This window comes from Mixophyes fleayi, chromosome 2 (genome assembly GCF_038048845.1).
Source record: "Mixophyes fleayi isolate aMixFle1 chromosome 2, aMixFle1.hap1, whole genome shotgun sequence".
Lineage (NCBI taxonomy): Eukaryota > Metazoa > Chordata > Amphibia > Anura > Limnodynastidae > Mixophyes > Mixophyes fleayi.
The window spans coordinates 304,558,033-304,574,802 of record NC_134403.1 but is presented as its reverse complement, the minus strand read 5'-3'; the positions used below and the strand labels follow the sequence as shown (position 1 = coordinate 304,574,802).

General features: G+C 39.5%; 1 protein-coding gene across 1 annotated transcript; it reads right to left on the bottom strand.

Moving 5' to 3' along the window:
- Nucleotides 1–3,564: 3,564 nt before the first annotated feature.
- On the bottom strand, nucleotides 3,565–12,445 carry AKAP17A (A-kinase anchoring protein 17A). Its single transcript, XM_075196493.1, has 5 exons — nucleotides 12,340–12,445; nucleotides 10,232–11,006; nucleotides 8,173–8,321; nucleotides 6,638–6,878; nucleotides 3,565–4,703 (listed from the first exon to the last, which is right to left on the bottom strand). Exons 2-5 carry the CDS (start codon nucleotides 10,991–10,993, stop codon nucleotides 3,855–3,857), a joined length of 2,001 nt encoding a protein of 666 aa, XP_075052594.1. The 5' UTR covers nucleotides 10,994–11,006; nucleotides 12,340–12,445; the 3' UTR covers nucleotides 3,565–3,854.
- Between the last annotated feature and the right edge of the window lie 4,325 nt (nucleotides 12,446–16,770).

The following is a 16,770-nucleotide window of genomic DNA, read 5'->3' as shown; positions in this document are numbered from 1 at the left end:
TTCGTCACTGTCTTCTGCTGATGTTAAGGGTTTTCTTTGGTTTAGGAGCAAAGTATGTAGCAGACAGCACCACACCACTATATCAGCCACCTTATCTGGGGCACACAGAAGCACACCACCACATGTATCAAGGCACCTGAATGTGGACTTCAAAGGCCAAAGGGAAGTTCTATCACCCCTCTATGACAGAGGTGTCATAAACCAGCATTGCCAACCATATCCTGAATCACCTACAATGAAATACAAATACATGTAGGTGATTGCAACATAACATATAAAAAAAAAAAAAAACACGTGGCCTGCGCAGCCTAAGAAGACCCTCAGAGTAATGGGCATTTGGGGACCTGTTTATAGTGCTTATTAGCCTGCATAGACCAATGGCTAAAGTATTTGCTAACCATGCATATAAATGCAGCATGTTGCAGTGCCACATGTATGTACTTTACATGACAACCCCATCTGGAAATATTAAGTGTTGTCACATCATACAAATATAATTATTGCCCCACCGGTGATGAAATAGTAAGCAATTATAATAAAATAAAATACAAAAAAAAACCCTTACATATAATCAATAATTAAATTTGGCCCACTAATTTATTCTTCAAATAAATTGTACCCCGTAAGAAAATTAATAATCATTTCTGTCACTCTACAACCATAAAACATGCTTTATTGAAACTTCCATTGTGTCTCCTGTTATATTAACTTTGCCCTGCAGTGTAACAATGATGTGTTTGCTAATTGAAACTCAGGCAAGTTTGCAAAATCGCAGCTTCATACATTTGGTGATTTGTATAGCTAGTGTGGCAAAAAGTCAGGACTGCAATTTGTAACTATTTTGAAAGATACACTTTACTAGTCGATTTCACATTAACTTGCCATTTAATACATCAATGAGTTTAACCTCTCCTGAGAAAAGTCACTGGAAATGCAAAATCACAGCTTGAAATATTTATTTACCCCCTGGAGTTCAAACACGGGAACAGGAATGCATATAGAACCAGGGGGCATGATACAGTTGATCAAAAATTATCATCTGACTTTCACTTCTAATATTGATAAATATTTGTTACCCAATATACATTTTAGTCAAAACGTTCCTTGGACACACTAGTATATGTTATTTGACATTATGTTGATTATTCCCCATATTGTAAAATAATAAGTAGGCACTAGCGACTTGACATCGTCAATTATTGATATGGTTAAATAAGAATGGGATTAGTTTTAGTAAGAGAAGGTTCTCTATATATTTGCTAAAGGAACTTATTTGTTGTGTTTATCTAAGAATTCATCCTTCTATGTGTCCATGTACATAATGCTGTTAGTAAGGTTGGTTGATTAATTAACTGCATGTATAAGAGTTATCGCTACCATGATTGCTCCATTAGGATTTAAAAACCTGGAACAGTTAAGATTTCCCCCACACCTTGCCAAAGATTTTGACAATCGAAACGCTTTGGTGCCAGTGGTTTCCTGGGGATCAGATACCCAGAAAACCACATTCCGTGAGATTCACAGGACTGAGGATAAGCTTCCGTTGTCCTTCTATTTTACACTGAAGAGAACTGCTTTGCTTACAGGCCTGCGATCCGTCTCATACATCTGTACAGGGATCGAAAACCTTTTGTGAATTCGGATGTTGCGTTTTGTTTTTAATGCTTTTATCCAGTGTTTTCTGGTCACACAAATCAATTTTATACCAAGAGACGGGATAACAGCTCTTTAGCGCTTGTAATCATTGGACATCATTTTAGTTTTTAACATAATGTCACCTTGTTCATGTAGGTTGTATTAATTTGTTACTTCATTATATTGTGTATCCATAATAGAAGTGTAATTTTCATAAGCGCCATTTACACCAATATGTTGTTGAAACCAAATTCAGTCTAGCAACATGCTAGAGACTAGTAACATCACTGAGGCACACTGTGCCTCCTGCCTCAGTGATGTCAATAGTTCTTACTGCATTCTTGTTCATCCCACAAAATACTTCCTCCACTGTTAGAAAAGACAACACATTATATTTGTGCTTCCCTGCAGACTGTCATAATGGAAAAAAAAAATGCAAGACACACAGTTTGCTTTCAATTGTTTAGTAGATGCTGGCTCCAAAACATTCTAATCGGTTTTCATTCTATATCTATTTAGCTATGACCTCTCATATATGATATTCTTGTATTTTACTGCCATCTACTAAGCTAAAGTCATAACAGTTTTATTATTAAATGTACTCATAACGTCGAAAACAAAGAATTATCATTTTAAATCCCACTGATCTCTGGAAAATCCTCAGAGCAAAACTAATCACATGGAGATGTGCAATTCCTTGTTCCTACCCATTGTTTCAAATAAACATTCTTTTTGCCTCTAGTTCTAATCACCTTGTAATCACAGGAATTCTGTTTCATTAGGAAACTGAGCCTACACTGTGACCTACTCCAGTGATGGCTAACCTGTGACACTCCAGGTGTTGCGAAACTACAAATTCCAGCATGCTCTGCCAGCTATCAGCTAGTTATCTACTGGCAAAGCATGCTGGGGTTTGTAGTTTCACAACACCTAGAGTGTCACACGTTAGCCATCACTGACCTAGGCCATTCATATTCACCCAATGATAAACTATTCTAAAACACAGTAGTATTATATCAAGCTTTCATGCAGGGCATATAAAAGTTCATCTCTAGCACACAACTAGTATTAATGTGATCCGGGCTTCCCTGATGTAGCCTGCGTATCGGCCCTTGCAAAATTTAAATTTACATATGGTCCTTTACTTATTTGACATGAGAAATATCCCCCACATACAGTCCAAGGGTGCTTTTTTTTAATCCAAGACCTAATTACTGTAGTAGAACAGTATGAATTATCAGATAACCATTTTGATTGCCACATTTATCCTGTGTTGGGACCATTTTTTAGTGATGGGGCGGGGGGGGGGGGGGGGGGGGTTCTCTCTAGCCCTTAGAGTGTCTTTATTCATGCCAACCTCTCTGGTTGGTGAGAACTTCTCGACATGTCCATTATAATGGACAAGCCTAGCTATATTATTTTAACTTCATAGATTTCTGCAACTATAAAGAAAGTGCTGCCTCAGAATGGACTGTTCTATATGAGGCTGTGGACCAGTTACACCAAAAACATATGGAGTTCCTTAAGTTAAATGTAAATGCAAAATAAAAAAAGTTTGCTTTTGTCCTGGTGATCCACCGAGTGCTCCCACATATGCCAGGCAGGCTGTCATTATTTCTGCCGTGACTGCAGCAAATCTTGCTACTTAAATCTATTAGAGTTCAAATAAGAATTAGGCTTTTGGTGAGAGGAGCCCAAAAACCCTAAAATAAAAAATTAAAAAAAAACAACCCACATCTTAAAAACGATTTTCTATGATGGTTACCCAGTACTAGATCTACAAAATTACCAACTGGAATTATTTTTTTAGCATTATCATCAAAATCCAATTCTTTATACTAAACGTATTGAGCAAAATAAATCTATCCCACAGAATAAGTTTCTTGGCATGTTATCGTTAATAAATATGACAGACTACAGGCTAAAAAGTTTCACAGAATTGAAAAATAAATACTTTATTACTTCGACCTGAAACTTGTTTGCAATCCTATATGGTCTCTAAAACAGAAGCCACTAGGAATTAACCCTTTAGTTTTTACAAAAACTGCATTGAACTGTCCTTGTTCGAATTGAAAGGAACTGAATTGGACCACTTATAAACAATGAAGATGAGAGAAGAGTGGTACTGTTAGAATGTACAGCTCTCCGTAGACTAGTGGCTGAAAACTTCAGCTTCAAGTTTCACCAACATTCAACACGCTGCAGTACATTTAGCGAGTTCAGCTACTCCACGAATTCCGCTCTCTGCTGTATGATCTCCGGTGATGCTTCTCTTTATGACTGTGCCTATTCTTTAGTTCTCTACTTTTACGTTTGTTACTTCCTGAGCTAATGCTACTTCTATGTGGGCTGCGATCTCTAGAGGAATGTTTCTTATGTGACTTCTTTACTTTTTTGTGGTCATCCCCCTCTTTACTCAAGTCCCGTTTGTGTTTTGGCTTAAGTTTGGGTTCTTTGTCCTGAGTGCGAGAGTGCTTACTAATAATCGGCTGCCCAAGAGTACCGTCAAGTTCAGCTTTGCTTTGGAGAGTTTCAACTTCCTTCAGTCGTACATTTGGATCATTACCGGTTGTATTGTGATGCAGCATGGTATTGCCAAGAATGCTGGTTAGTGAGTACAGAGGTCTTCCTGGGTTAATGCTATTAATTTGCTTTAAATTCTGGAACTGGGATTCTTCCAAACAGGCACCATTTAGCACATGAAGAGTTGAATTTGCATAGTGAATGTGAGGCCTGAGTGTCTCATACTCTAATGTTGTCTGCATTGAGGTAGAGGTGACATAGTTCAGTGAAGAGTCACAAGGGAGGTTTTCGCTGTGCATGAGAGGGTAATACGGCTGTGGGTTAGGATCCTCTATGATTTGAGGGGTGGAGCACACGTTCCTGTTGAGAAGACTGTTCAACAACTTTTCTCTCAACTCTCTCTCTTTACGGTGTAGGCTCAATGTACGCTGCTTCTCTTCCTCAACTCGTCTAAGTTCAGCCTCCTGCTGTTTTCTTCTCTCTTCTAATTGGAGGAGGCGAATTCTATCCGCTTCCTTCTCTTCCTGTTCCCTAATCTTCACAGCCTGCAAAACAAAGCCACAGCAAGTCTAGTCAGTCAATCTGAGGTGCTCCGATAGTAAATATAGCAACTGAGGTTAGTAAAGAAAAGTTCACCATGATCTATCACCACATTTATTATTAAAAGACCACTAAACCTAAAGTCAGCCTCTTCTCGGCCTGGAATGGCTGATAACTGAAAATACAACGTGAAATAGTCTCAAATTTTGTAATGTTACTAGCGGCATCTTTAGGGAGGAAGTGTGGCATGTAAGTTTAATTGTACTTTAAAAGTCATTTGTAGAGGACTTTATAAATGGCCGCTTATAATTATTATGAAAGTTGACAAGAATCAACAAAATTACATTTATTTATTTATGAGCCAGCTAACATGGCAGTGAGCCAATGAACATGTGTATCCATGGAGGAATTCACCCCCAAAAAATAAATGCGATTACATTTTGACTATAAATCCTGTGTCAGAAATAAATCACAATCCATCTCTTGAGCCTGGGACAGAGCAGACATCAAATGGCAGGGCTAAAGTTACAGAGGGCTGTTTTCAAGTGAGTGTAGATGTCCCACCAAGCTCCTACCCCCCTCCCCTGTGATTTATCAAAAATGGTGGACGGGGGGGGATGTTAGAAGTTGCAATTCAGCAACTTCTCAAGTACCATAGGTTGTGTAAATCTGACATTTGACACTTTTGGCTTCTAAAAAGTAATATTTTTGTAAATTCTTACAAGTATGAAGACTTTGAGGAATATAACACTCGCACACAAAATTCTTCACAGCCTGGTCTACTACTTCTCTATCCACAAGAAAGGCCTCACTACATTGTTTTAAACACACCTTATGTAAGCTTTGAATAAACTGGCAGGAAGAGAACCAGAATCAGTCTAACTAATGAGCCTCGCTTTCTGACCCACGGTTCTAAGAGATTAGGTTTACAACATTTGACAGTTTCCAGACTTTACTGCTCACCCTGTGAACAATAAGGTTATTAGAGGTCACAGAAATATAAAAGTGCAAGGCTTGGAAAAAGTGGTTACTATTATACTTATATTTGACAATAGCAGGTGCATTATTTCTTAGGACACATGGGGAGTATATTTACTAAACTGCAGGCTTGAAAAAGTGGAGATGTTGCCTATCGCAACCAGATTCTAGCTATCATTTATTTAGCACATTCTACAAAATGACAGCTAGAATCTGATTGGTTGCTATAGGCAACATCGCCACTTCTTCAAACACACAGTTTAGTAAATATACCCCTGGAGTCAGTAGTTTTAGGACAAAAATATTATGCTATTTTATTGTTGCATTATATCTTTGTAAAGTTTATTTTCACTTACTTATGTTATATTCTGCGACATATTATTGCTCGGGAGAGTGGTCGACGCAAAGTCTATGGTGATCAGCGTTTGGTAGCAGTAAATTTGGTGGAAGGAGAAGAAAGAAGCAGACAAGCTGCGGGTTCTTATCAAACAGAGTATGAAAAAGTGTGAATTAAATTAACTGTGTCACATGCGATAACATAGATAGAGGTCTCTTTGCAGGGAAAGACATTTGATGCATGATGTGAATATTTAGCTCTAGACATGTATTATAATATACTGCACTGATAAGGCACATAATGCTATTATTGAAAATTGTAGCTGGAGAACCACTTGGGTCATGTTTCTGCACCTGTGAATACAAGTAAAGACCCTTGTGTGAAAGTGTTCTGCAATGTAATGCACAAGTCAGTCTAGGCACAACCCACCTACATATGAGGATCAATTTACATAAGCAACCAGGACAAAGGGCCCATCTGTTGCTGATCACATTTGATTAAGATTGAGGTATAATCACCAGCTTTGTACATGGCACATTGCAGATTCACAGAATTGTTCTGAAAGCATCAATCAAAATTAACTGTATCTGTGAACCTATTATGTAGAACAAACTATTATCTCACCTTCACTCTGCTTAGAAGCTCCACAATTAATCGGATGGACTGCAAATTCCTCTGAACCAGTAAAAGCTTTCTCTCTTCAAATCGGATTTTCTCCTGTAATCTCTTCTGTTCCTCGGCCTGCAGTTTTTGCAGTTTCTTCTTGTTCTTGCGAGCTTCCCGTTCTCTCTGCTTATCCTCCTTCCGTTTGATCTTTTCTTTGCGCTTTTTCTCTTTCTCAATATCTTCCAGCTCCTTTTGTTTGCTTTAAAAACATATTCCAGGTTACTTAAACATAACTGCTTAATCACATAAAGCATCAGAACTATAATGACTGTTGCTGATGTTGCAAAATGTCACTACATGGCAAGTTCAATGGGGAAACAAACTATTCCTGGAAAGACCTGTAAGGCTACAGTGAAATCTAGCAGGAAATATATAAATGGTGGCCTGTTGGGAAGTGGTTAAAAACAGTAGTACTATTGCTACTTTTTATGGTGCAAATAAGCACACATATAATACGCCAGGAAAATGAAGAAGAACTTTAACACAAGTGAATTAAGTTTATAGGAGACGTCCAACACCTTTACGTTTGCAGGCACAAAAGTACATTTCTAACACCCCTTGGCAGATTTTATTTTAAAATGTTTATTTTTCTATTACTGCATAAAAAGCTAAAAAAACCACAACGATCTAGGAAGACTTTAGCGTCATTAAACCTTGCACCGGTTTCGATTATATCAAGAAAACAAACATGTTTTGAATCCTTAACTTCCCTCTAGCATTATATTTCATGTTTTAAAATGTGTCAGATGAAATAATCTGCTGAAAATCTACCAGCTAATCCGGCTTCAGTAATCTGCCACTAATTTGTCTTTTGCAGTTACATATTTTGCAGCAAATTCTATTCAGTTCAACTCCTTTTCCTAAACCGAGTATACACTTATGCAATCTTACTTCAGATACAATTTCTGTAACGCTTTTACCAACCACTGAAAGTCCCGATGATCATGCAGATTCTTGTGTTCACACCGACACAATTTACCTTTAGATTAGAGATCTTCATCTCTCAATCATCTGCTGAAAAGGTTGCGAGACTGTACACACTACAGACATCTGCCTACGCTGCAGGTCGTGAGTCGTACACACTTCCACATGTGCCCGACATAGTTCCTTCGTTGATCGTGATTTTTAGGAGGTTCAAAAAACCAAATCAACAGATGCAATGTGCTTTGGTACGATAAAACATGATCGTTGGAGCATACACACTCTCGTTTATCGTGTGATTGCATAAGTGTGTACCCAGCTTTATATTCCAGTGTTATGTGCAAGGACCTGAATGTCTATTGACATCACTGCACTAAAAATGTGCAAATTCCTAAAAGGAGTAAACAAAAAACTATTATCTCTTTATTATTGTTTAGTGGAATGCCAGATCACATGAGGACACACTACAATTTTCCCTCACTGGTGAACAAAACTCCAGTGTGCCATTAACAGGCCTAGCTGATCTGTGCTAAACCAAATCAAAATGTGATATTAATCTGAGATAATGTTACCGTTCCTCCTCTTTTTGCTTCTCCTCAGCTTCCTTCTCTTTTCTCTTCTGCTCCTCGCGTCGCTGCTCCAGTTCTTGCAGTTTCTGACGTTCAAGCTGACGCTTCTTAATAGACACCTCACTCAAATGCTTGGTGGTATCAAAAGAGACCTTTAAAATACAAGAATCAAGGCCACAAGTTACTATTTTATCTTTTAGTTATGAACTTTTGCTTGGACTTTTAATGATACTCTAAGTAAGTAAACACCTAGTGATTTAGTGTCTGCGTAAACCTGTGAAGGTTAAATCATTTTTAATTAAATATCCACTAAAAAGGCTTCATATGCGACTGAGGAATCTTTTTGTGAGTAGGCTGCAATGAATAATAGTAATAATTTATTACATTTTAGGGGAACATAGAATAATGCAATCATCTATGGGTCTGCGTGTGGTTGAGCCCAGGCTGGTTTAGTATGTTTTATTACGAACAGGTTGTATCTAATATGATCATTTGGGCTGTATACTATATAATATTTTACCTGCCAACATGCCTAACTCCATCCAAAACAGGTTTTTAAACTCTAGCACAATTGTACTTTTTGGATAACCCCACCTTCCCTAAACAAATATTATATTGTTGGAGTGATATGATAATGTGATGTCAGCATAAAAAAAAGGATGCAAAAAACTAAAAAAAACCATCTATTTTCATGACATTTAAATACTTAAGCTAATGAGGGGATTTGCAGCTAAGGAAAAAATAAAAAAATAAAAAAAGGCAGCATTAAGTGAACCCTAAAAGTTTCTGGAGCAGATATTAAAAAGGATAAATAAACTCAAAACAGAGTTCCATGAGTTAGACATGAATCCAGTATACTACTTTTTCAAGGTCAAGGGTTCCACCTGAAACCCAGGTGCCTGCTGTAATACCGTGATACAAGCCAAGAGGACAGTACACACAGGACCAAGTGGTACACCGGGCCACCCTAGTAGGTAATATACTAGATCGAGGTTTAAACTTTGGGATTCCATCCTGTACTGAAATTTCAGATTTGTGCAAAATTGGTGTTAATGCACATTCTGCACAAAGAAGTACTTCAATGGCATTAACATTCACTCCAATGAGTGAGTTTTTCCCTCAAAACTGACTCCCAGAATTAGGGAATGATGCATGAATTAAGGTTTTTTTTATTTTCTTCCTTGTAGTATTCTATTTAACATGTGCACTTAAATAATTTGTAACTGTATTGTAGCATGTTGGCTAAGCGTCCAGGCAAGTCAATCACTCCAGGATTTAAGGTTGCCCAGTGTAGGTAGTTATTTGAACTGGAAACCATGCTATGTCAGCATTGGGGGAAGGGTAAACATTCAGCAGGGCAACACTTTTGTTAACATCTTCTAATATAATTTGTCCGTTATACTAAACAGCATCAGTGTCAACAGAAAACCATTGCCAAGATACAAGTATTTAACATATACCTATCATGCAAAATTCAATATAATTGCATTATGCAAGTTAATTTATTGGAAATAAATGATGTCCTTCTTGTGGTGCCTTTTGAATAATCTGCTTTATAACGTAAAGGTTACTGTTAATAGAATAGTTTAAGGAGAGGTTTGTGACTAAAAGCTCCTCACATTTAGCAACTTATGAGAGGGATATAAAATTTTATCTAAACTATGTACATTTGTATAATGGACAAAATTGTGTAATGTGCTAAAATTTTACAATTTAAATATAAAAAGATGTTTTAGTGACATAACTCCTTTCAATCTTTTAGGAGAAATTAGCTATTTGGGAGTATTATATTCCAAATACTGTGTTTTTTTCTAAATAAGTACTGCCCATTTAAAACAGTTAAATTACAGCTAAAATACAATATAATTATTAAACCTTTTTACAGCTCCAGAAAGTGATACTGTTATTTATAGATCAGAAATCAGCTCTGCAAATTGCACCCTTAGGGACCCTTGCTTATAAAATCTGATTCATAATCCTATGGGAAATATAATGAAAGAAAATAGTGTAATGGTGTAAACAAGCCAACAGCTTTATGCAACATCTAAAAAAAAAACCTCACCTTTATGTTACAGGCCACAGCTTTTCCATCTTCACCTTTGTGCATTAGCTTCATGCCACGTAGTGCAGTCATGGCCTTCACAAAACCAACATATTCCTTGTATTGCACATAAGCTTCAAAGTTCAAGTGGCCACCAAAACTGAATGTATGGAAGTTCCTACCAGTCATTTCTTCTCTGTATGGATCAAGCATGGGGATGTCCACATTCCTAATCTCCCCATATATACTAAAGACCTTTACAAGGACTTCTTCACTTGGCTTTTCAGAGCCAGAGTCTTTCAAAGCAAACCACTTGCAAGGAAGGCCTTCCAGATGTATTGTGTCTGGTCTCTCTCCAGGGAGATTTTCATTCATATCTTCTGCATCACGGAAAAAACAGTCCCAATCATGTCTAGTGGGAAAATCTATTTTATACTCAGCTGCTCTGACTTTTAAAATATCGGAAAAGCCACTTAGCTTTATACTCTTACCATCCAAAGAAACTATAAAAGCCTTAACCAAACTCTTGTTCTCCACTTCCCCTTCAAAGCGAATGAAGTCCATGGTGCTTTTGGAGATCCGTAAAGTGGAAAACTGATGGTTATTCACCATCCCTTTAAGACGCTCCATTACTTCCCAATTAGAGATGGATTTTCCAGGTTGCTTCAGTTGAGGAAGCGCCACACTGATAATCATCTTTAAGATGGGCTTTAGATATAGTCCATAAAATGGACATAGTTCAACAGCTTCAGATATATCATGCACTATGGTAGCGGCTGCCATAGTATTAAAGGTCCTATTTAAAAATAAAACATAACATGAACTTCAAGAACAGAATTGAATCTGCTACAAGTCATCTTTTCTGTAAAGCCATATGAACCCCATCACAGTCATTAAATACCCACTTAATGTTACACACATATAATTCAATACATTCATGCTTATACATATAACAGCATATTTATAAATTGTGAAGATTATAAGGGGCTGATTCAATTCAGCTACGTTAGTCTAGGAAAAACGCTGCGCTAATAGTATTACCGTTAATAGTAATTTTAATCCAGACTTTTGTTAACATGTTCTAATTTAGTTTGTCGGCTATACTAAATCAGCGTTAAAATTACTGTACTACTGGTAATACTGCGCACTACGACCGTAGTAACAGTAATAGTGAGCAGGCCAAGTTATTCCTGAATTAACACAGTCAAATTGAATTGGACCCTAAGTATTATCAAAGGCATTTCTGAATAACCAACATTATACATTATGGGGTTCATGTTAAGCTAAACGCAAATTGCGTTTCTGGTATATAATACGCTGTTTTACATCTGCGCAAGCACTACTTCTAAAGCAAATGGTCTGTGCTCATGCTCAGATGTCATAAAGAATATTATACATAAGAAACGCAATTCATGTTTAACTTAACATGATTCCCTCTATGAACTAATATGCTAGTGCTCAGAATTATGTTAACCCTACAAATTTCAGACAAAATTAATGTTTAAAATTAACCACTAGTTCCAATTTTGTCTTTTTATACAAACAGCTTAAAACTTGTGTTTGTATAAAGACAAAGTACTTGAAATGATATTGTCTTACTGCCTCGACAGCTTTGTACAGCAAAAATATCTTCACTCTAAAAATACAGCATGTCCTCCAAGAAATCCAGATTTTAACCACATCTTGACCTTACCTTTTAAGGTCTACAATAATAAAGTGCAATCATTTATACAAAATATGAAATCAAAATGTATAAGCCTGACTGCATTATTTAAGGCTGCTTTAGATTACCATTAGTGACAAATTATTGCATGTATATATATATATATTGAACAAATAGGTTTAATCCACAGTACCAATCGCTGTCATCTATCCACCATGATGTTACAACCGTGACATTAGATGCACGGGCTCTCAGAGTCAGAGATAAGGTATTAGGGTAATCCGAATAGGATTTATTATGATAGATGGTGTATCCCTCCCCCCATCTGTGTGTATGAATGAGTAGACCAGATGCCCAGAATACTGTATAGAGAGCCGGTTAAACACCCGGTCCAACCGGACACTGGATCAGAAGAGCTCCTGAGACTCCTCTCTCCTCCCCTCCCGTACATACTGCCGTCACTCACCTCCACAATCAATGTGCTAACGGAGCCACTACCGACACATCCAGCCCGGAAGAGCACCGAGCCGCTAAGCAGTATGGGACGCAGGTGGAGCTATAGCGCCGGGGAATCATTTCCGGTTCAGAAGGCTGCTACCGTCGTCTAGTTGTAGTTTCCATGGTGACAAAAAGAGAGTTGACGTAGAACGTAAAATAAGACTACCATGTTGTTTGAGGGCAAAGCCCAAAGGTGTGATGGTTAAGGTAGTTTTAGTAATAATTATGCAAATTCTTTATAGAGCTAACAAGTGGCCGATCTCCTCCTGTATATTTATAGTACAAATAGACGAGCTATAACCATGACTCATTTTCAACGATGTGGTTGGTATTTGAAAACTCAATTCATGATTTACATTACATAATATCAATGTAATATGAACAGTAAATAAAGAAACATAATTTGTACAAAAATGGGATGTGCAGAAATGGTTGTGGCTTGTTTCATACTTCTCAACTGTCTTGATTTAGCCGTGACAGTCCTGATTGGAGGGCTCTGGCCCACTGCCCTGATTGGGCCGCTTGGTTGTGTCCCACTACCCTAATTGGGCTGCATCTCAGCCGACACTGCGCATGCATTGATCCAGAGTCCCATTGCCTGGCAACGGGACGCTTCTCTCTTCTATATGTCGGCGATCAGGTGCATCTGACTGTCGGACACATATCCTCCAATCAGGGGCTACCTACCCCCATATAAAGCTTCCTCCTCCCCCCATTCTGGTGCCAGAGTATTGGTTCACCAGCTATCCTTTATCCAGGTTCCTGTTCCCGCTATAGTTGTATTGGTTCTGACTCCCGGCTTGCTTCTGACTATTCTCTTATCCTGTGATTTGATTCTACTTGCTCATTTGGATTCTGACCCCAGTCTCGTCTCTGCTACTCCTCTGAACCTTCCTTGTGTACCGCACTATCGTTTGGTATCCGACCCAAACTGCACGACCATTCCTGTTCTTAACCCACTGCACTGGTGACTAACTTGGAGAACTTGCGCACCTCAGGCAGCCAAGTCCATACCTCCTTGCGGGGTTCCTGGTGAATTCCGGGGTGTGTTACACTCTGCGCCTCCCTGTTTAGTTGTGTCAATACCAGTCAGTGGCACCTATTGAGTCATTAATGTGATATTCACCTAGGACCCCCGCAAGGGAAAATGGACTTGGCCGCAAGGGATGCGCAGGTTGCTGTTCTCCAAGACAGTCACAGGCGAGATAGGGGAGAACAACGGGAAGTCAGACAGGCCAGGGTCGTAACCAGCGAGGCAAAAAGTACCGAATCAGGAACCAAAAGAGTAGTCCGGGAAGCAGAAGTAATACCAGAGAAGAGATACAATGCCAAAATCAGAGTCCAAAGGGTGGTCCAGGAACAAGCAGAATGAAATCACGTACACAGGAAGCAGCATGCAGGGACATTTATGCTGGAGTTCTGGTGTGAGCCTAATACTTTGGCACCCTAATGGTGGCAGAGGCTGGTTTATATGGAGGCAGGGAACACCTGATTGGAGTTGAGGGAAGAAAGCAGCTCCTGATAGGGAGATTCTGGTAGTCCGTGACAGCACTGACCGTCAATATTATTGAAAAGCGTCCCTGCTGCTAAGCATCGGACACAACTGCACAAGTGCGCAGAAGCGGCCGGGAACAGGAAGGCTATGTTTCGTTGCTGGGCAACCGGAAGCTTGCAGCCGAAAGAAGTTGGACGGCCGTCCCTGGCAGCAGTGGAACTGCGGTGACAGAACCTAACAGTAAGGCATCCCAGGAGCCTGCCCAGCAGGGGTAGAAAGAATTAAAAGTAATGAAAATAGACACCCCAGTCGCCCCTTGGGGACTATCCTGTAGCTTCAAGACATCTGGTACCCACCCAGGGTGTATCAATGTGGTAATTTAGGTTAATTTAATATAAGAAACTGGTTGGATCTCAGTTGCTCTATGCTGGAGATTGGTGAAAGCGTTTCAACTTCTGCCAGCTTTATTGGAAGGATCATCAGAATACCTTATTGATGCAAGTCATGTACGAACCTCTGATCCTTTGGTACTATCTCCATCGGGAGAAACCCGTGGTTCTGATATCCTGGGGTGCCTACTGGTGTAGGGTGACTGGGTGTCAGTTCTCTACCAAGCTGTTAGAGGGTGACATGTCCAAGAGGCTGGAATCTGCAAGTGGACTTCTCTACCCATGAAGAAGTGTCTGGAATTGACATCACTTGGGAGGTTTGTGCAATGCCTGGACTCTTAATTCATACATCATTCATGAGGATTGTACTGCTATCATTAGTGAAGCTGCATCATTCAGAGAATGTGTACGTAAGAGTACTACTTTAGGGATTTGTGACTCACCTTTCTATTAAGTATGTTTGCATATAGTGTTGTTACTGCTTTGCATTATATAGTTATATTGTTGCAATAAAATTTTCTGTTGTATTTTTCGTATCTACCTTACCTGTGTGATATGTGAACCCAGGTAGTGGGGTATAGTGTTACCTACTGTTCTATTATCCCATACAATGACAGTCATACCTTCCTATTTTGAGTTTCTCCCATGACACACAGTCCCGCACACACAAATTGATTCTCATCTAAGACCATATTTGACTTCCTCTTTATATTGATTCTCCTTCCAGATTGATCATCCAGGTTGATCATCCCCAAGATCATGACCATGGGGATTGTTGAAAGAAAGGAGGTCTAAAGTTTTTACTCATTGCTTGGCTTTTCAGAAGCTCAGTAGTACATATCCCTTTTCCAAACAGGACCTTGACATTCCAGGACCCAAACTAGCAACAACAGAGCTTAAGACACCAGTATCAGTAGGTAGTCGAAGCTGCAGAAAGGTTGTAGAGAGCAATACTGTATGACAACTGACGTAATTGAAGTTGTCATTTTAGGGGCCTGTCCCACTCTGTCCAGACATTGTCCACCTTCATGCTGCTCTCATGAAGAGGAAGCCACATGCAGCTAACAGTGGTTAATCAATGAAAGCTGCCTGCTTTAAATAACAATATAAAATTATTTCCACTCTCTTTCACCACACAACTAGTATGCTCAGTTTCGTCACAGACAGCGACACAGAAATACCAAGGAAAGAACACACCTGCATATCATCAAAAATACCTGTCAACTTTCTGACTCTCCACTCTCGGAGATCCTGCAGAGGAGATGAAGTGGCAAGCACAACGGGCGTAGGCCCCACAAATCATGTCTCAGTCATTGCATCGCAAGGACAGACCGGCCATCCATGGGCTGCAATTTTTTTTATGCTGAATAATCTATTGCGGCTCTCGTTCTGACTGGTATTCTCATTACACTCGATGCACCAGTAGAGGGGCCACTGCTGAGACAGCAGCATTCATTTTGTAAGTTCTCCTCAAAAAAGGTTTTACTATGATTCCACTTCTAAGTTATCTTCATTTTTCTTTGTCTGTCTCTCCCCCTGATCTTGTTTGTGCCAGTCTCTCACCCGTTTACCCTCTATGTCATTTTCAATCCCCTTACCCTCTTCCCCACTCCTCTTTGTGCTCTTTTTTCATCTGTGCCAGTCTCTCTACTCTTCTCCTGTCTATGCTAGCCTCTGTCTCTCTGTGAGTGTCTCTGTTCACAACCCCTGCCTCTCTGTGTATTTGCATATCTCTCCTCTTTGTGTGTGTTGGTTCCTTTTTTTCCCTACTTTGTGTCCAACTCTAATTTTGCCCCCTCCGCTTTGTGTGTCTTTGTCTCTGCATTTGTGGGTGCCTGTCATTTTTTTCTCTATCATTTTCTTTCTTTGTATGTCTCCCTGTCTCCCATTATCCCTTTTATCATATCTATTACCCCACTGTCTTCTACCATTTGCCCCACCACCACCCATTTTTCCCCTGTTCCCCTCACAAAATATTTTTTCTCTTGCCCTCTCCTGCCTCCTTCTCCTACTACTATTCTCCTCTGCACCTCTTATCCTCCTCCTCCTCCTCCCCTGCTGAAGTTTACAGAGAAGTCCCTTTGTGTTAAGGATATTCTGATGTCACAGTGCTAGCCCACACTTAACATAGGAGCAGCAATTCCACTTATTGTTTCATATTAACTGTTAATCACAGTCAGGGGCTGGTGGACAAGGGAGTATCTGTCCCCTGGGCTGGTCCCATAGTGGGCTACCTTGGGCTGGGACACTGGGCTATCTGCATTTTTTTCCCTTTGAAATGTTCCTAATAGGCTGCTGAGCTGGGTCTCGTGCTCCGGGCTAAAATTTGCCAGCCAGCCCCTTATCAAGTGGTATCAGTGCCCTAGGGGGGTTCACAGGGAAATCCTAATGGCTTCTCAAAACAGCTTGAGATTCCACACTTAAATACTTTGCAGAGCCTGAGAAGAGGAGCAGCTGCTGAAAACGAGAGAGCCATAAAGTGTGTGTGTGTGTGTATGTGTGAGAAATTTGGTGA